The sequence below is a fragment of the Ziziphus jujuba genome, chromosome 6, assembly GCF_031755915.1.
Source record: "Ziziphus jujuba cultivar Dongzao chromosome 6, ASM3175591v1".
Classification (NCBI taxonomy): Eukaryota; Viridiplantae; Streptophyta; class Magnoliopsida; order Rosales; family Rhamnaceae; genus Ziziphus; species Ziziphus jujuba.
In genome coordinates, this window is record NC_083384.1 from 5,187,684 (window position 1) to 5,190,996 (window position 3,313).

The 3,313-nt window shown below is 37.7% G+C and overlaps 1 protein-coding gene across 1 annotated transcript; it reads left to right on the plus strand.

Annotated features, from left to right (window-relative positions):
• Positions 1 to 2,524: 2,524 nt before the first annotated feature.
• Positions 2,525 to 3,088, plus strand: LOC132804256 (uncharacterized). The gene is made up of 2 exons (XM_060818320.1): positions 2,525 to 2,665; positions 2,813 to 3,088. Exons 1-2 carry the CDS (start codon positions 2,525 to 2,527, stop codon positions 3,086 to 3,088), a joined length of 417 nt encoding a protein of 138 aa, XP_060674303.1.
• The last annotated feature ends 225 nt before the right edge of the window (positions 3,089 to 3,313 follow it).

A 3,313-nucleotide genomic window follows, 5' to 3' on the forward strand; every position in this document is an offset into this window, starting at 1 on the left:
CTTATGTGGCAGGTTTCATGATGGGTAGTGCCAATGGGATGGATCATGCTTTCATTACAAGCAGTCGGAACAATCTAAAAATGATTAACCTTATCGAGAATATGGTCATGCTAGAGCTTTACGACCGGGTGCACAATTACAACTGATTGATGGGTACAAAGTACATGATACATAAACAGGCCAAACTTCAAGAGATTCTACCAACACTGGATAATGGTCTTCGTCCACAGCCAAAGGCAGAGGTCAGAAGGGATGACGACTTACCAGAGATAATGTATATGCTATGATCAATTAGGAGAATCACTCCAATGTTGTGACAGATACATTATCTATGCTTGGTAGTGACAGACATATTTTATTGGCTCAAGGACCACACGCTCTTTTGTTTTATGTGAATATATTACACTAGTCGAGATGACTCAAGTTCGTTGGGGGTGTTACCTGAAAAGTTCCACATCCATAGGAGGATTCTTTTAACCTCGTCAGGTGTTTAAGAGTAGTTATCTTCGTTGCATGGAAATTAAGGTACTTAATATTAGAATCTAGTATAGGTAAAGTTTGTTTATGCATTTTGGTGATCTTGTGTAGGACAATTTACTGAGAATTAAGTGGTGAATTTCATAAGTTGGTTTTGTAGCATTTGCTTTTGGATGATGATTTTAGATCTTGGTTATGATATTTTGTTTTCTTGAAGATTGAGGGTTTTATATCAATGATGTTTTATGGATCTAAGGTGGTTGATATTCACGATGATAACTTAATCTCCTAAGGAATATGATTTTTGGGGCATAACTAGAATATAAGCAAGTAATGAATGTTTTCTTATGATTTGAAAATCTAGTAACTAGTTTATATTATTTGATTGTGATATTAGAATTCAGATTTAAATTTCCTTATTGCTTGAGGTATGTATTCTTGGAGTTTGTTTGAAATTGGAAGAATTCGAGGTATCTTCAAGAATGATATTTGAGATGATGAGAGGACTCGGACTTGATCTTTTGGCTTCATATTTCTTGGTGTTGACAATTTTGAGGATTTCTTTAGGCTTTATAAGCAATCTAAAGCTCTCCATTGGAATAAATATAAGGAACTTGGTTTTTAGGACTTTGATGAATTTGGTTGAAAGAAAGATGTTTGTCAAGGTTAAGGAAATTGGATAATCAATGAGGAACATGGATCTTATAATTGCAAGTACTAGGAGTGCAATCGGAGGCAAAGAAAATAATTTACATTTTAACTTTGTGACATTAATATTTGGTTTGAGGAAATTAGATTTAAGTTCTAAGCTTTCTTTTTTAATTGATGGATGGATCTTCTTTTAGAAAGTTATGAGTTGTTACTTGTGCTTCTAGACAGTTGAAGAAGCACAAGCTGAATTATCCGACTCATGAGTTAGAGCTTGCTACAATGATTTTTATGTTGAAATCTTGGAGGCACTACTTGTATATAGTTGCTTGTCGGACCCTTACTGATCATAAGATCACTAAGTATTTGTTTACTCAGAAGGAGATGAACTTAAGGCAAAGGAGATGGATAAGATTGCTCAAGGATTATGATTGCACTATTTCTTTGGTGTTTGAGTTGCACAGTTGGGTATTAATTTGTGCATGCATACTTCATGAGGGACTTTTTACTAGCTTTTGACTACGACTAATACTTATGGATTGTATTTTTGAGGTCCAATTTGAAGTCCCTTACTTAATGAGCATAAGAAGGAAAGTTAAACAAGGGGGAAGTCAGATTTCACTATCAGAGGCAATAGAGCATTGGTGATTGGTTCTAGACTTTGTATTCCCACAAATGAAGAGCTGAAAAGGCAAGTACTGGATGAAGCGCATAGTTCTGCGTATGCCATGCACCCCGGTAGCATCAAAATGTACCATACCTTGAAAAAGCATTATTGGTGGGCAGGGATGAAAAGATAAGTTACTGATTATGTATCCAAGTGTTTCATTTGCCAATAAGTGAAAGTAGAGAGATAAAAGCCTTTTGGATTTCTACAGCCCTTAAAAATCCTAGAATGGAAATGGGAGCGCATCATGATGGATTCTGTATTCAAGCTTTCCCCACACAGTTCAGAGGCATGATGGTATTTGGGTGATCGTGGATCAACTCACTAATTCTGCACATTTCCTACCCATTCGTGAGAAGTTTTCTCCTTAGAAGTTAGCGGAACTCTTTATTAATCATATAGTGAGCTTGCATGGAGTGCCAATATCGATTATATCTGACAGAGATCCACGGTTCACTTCGAGATTTTGGCAAAGATTAATGAATGAACTTGGTGTCAAGTTGAATTTGAGTACCGCTTTTCACCCTCAGACCGATGGACAATTTGAGAGGACTATTCAGACCTTAGAGGACATGTTGAGATCATGTGTACTACAGTTAAAGGGGAATTGGAATGAGTATCTACCTTTAGCAAAGTTCACATACAACAATAGCTATCACTCGAACATTGAAGATGTCACCTTATGAGGTGTTGCATGGGAGACAATGTCGGACTTCATTATGTTGGAATGAGATGGGTGAAAGGAAACTTCTAAGCCCTGAGATTGTACAGGTGACAGTGGACAAGGTCAATATTATACAGGCCAAGTTGAAAGCAGTACAAGACAGGCAAAAGAGCTATGGGGATGTGCGTAGGAAAGATCTCAAGTTTGAGGTTAGCGATCAAGTATTCTTAAGGCTCTCTCCTTGGAAAGGTGTAGTACGTTTTGGAAAACGAGGGAAGTTCAGTCCTCACTACATTGGACCGTATGAGATAGTAAAGAGGATAGATCCAGTGGTTTACAGGATTGGCTTGTCGTAGGAGCTTTCTCGAGTCCATGATGTTTTTCACATCTCCATGCTCCGCAAGTATATCTCAGACCCATCACATGTGTTGGAGACACCGGAGATTGAATTGAGGGATGACTTATCTTATGAGGAGCAGCCAGTGCAGATTTTAGGAAGGGAAGAGAAAAGGCTTCGCAACAAGATTATAGCTTTGGTGAAGGTCCTTCGGAGAAACCAAATTGTCGAGGAGGCGACTTGGGAGCGAGAGGATCAAATGCGGAGTCAGTATCCTTACCTCTTCCAAAACTAAAGTACGAATTTTGTGGACAAAATTTTTTTAAGGGGGGTAGGTTGTAACACCCCTTACAAAAAAAATATACATGATTAAACAAGTTTGACCAAGTTTGACCAAGTGAACAATATATTGGTTCAAGTTGACTTTTTCAATAGCAAATATTTTTGGTTTGACCAAGGTACCATTGTGTAGAACTCGTTGATATGAGTTCATAGACTGGCGGCATGCCAAATTCTGAGT

Bases quoted from the DNA above. Each gene is read 5' to 3' on its own strand.
- LOC132804256 (XM_060818320.1), top strand. From the start codon at position 2,525: ATGGGTGAAAGGAAACTTCTAAGCCCTGAGATTGTACAGGTGACAGTG. The intron at 2,666-2,812 runs GTTAGCGATCAA...GGCTTGTCGTAG, and splicing joins GGAAAGATCTCAAGTTTGAG to GAGCTTTCTCGAGTCCATGA.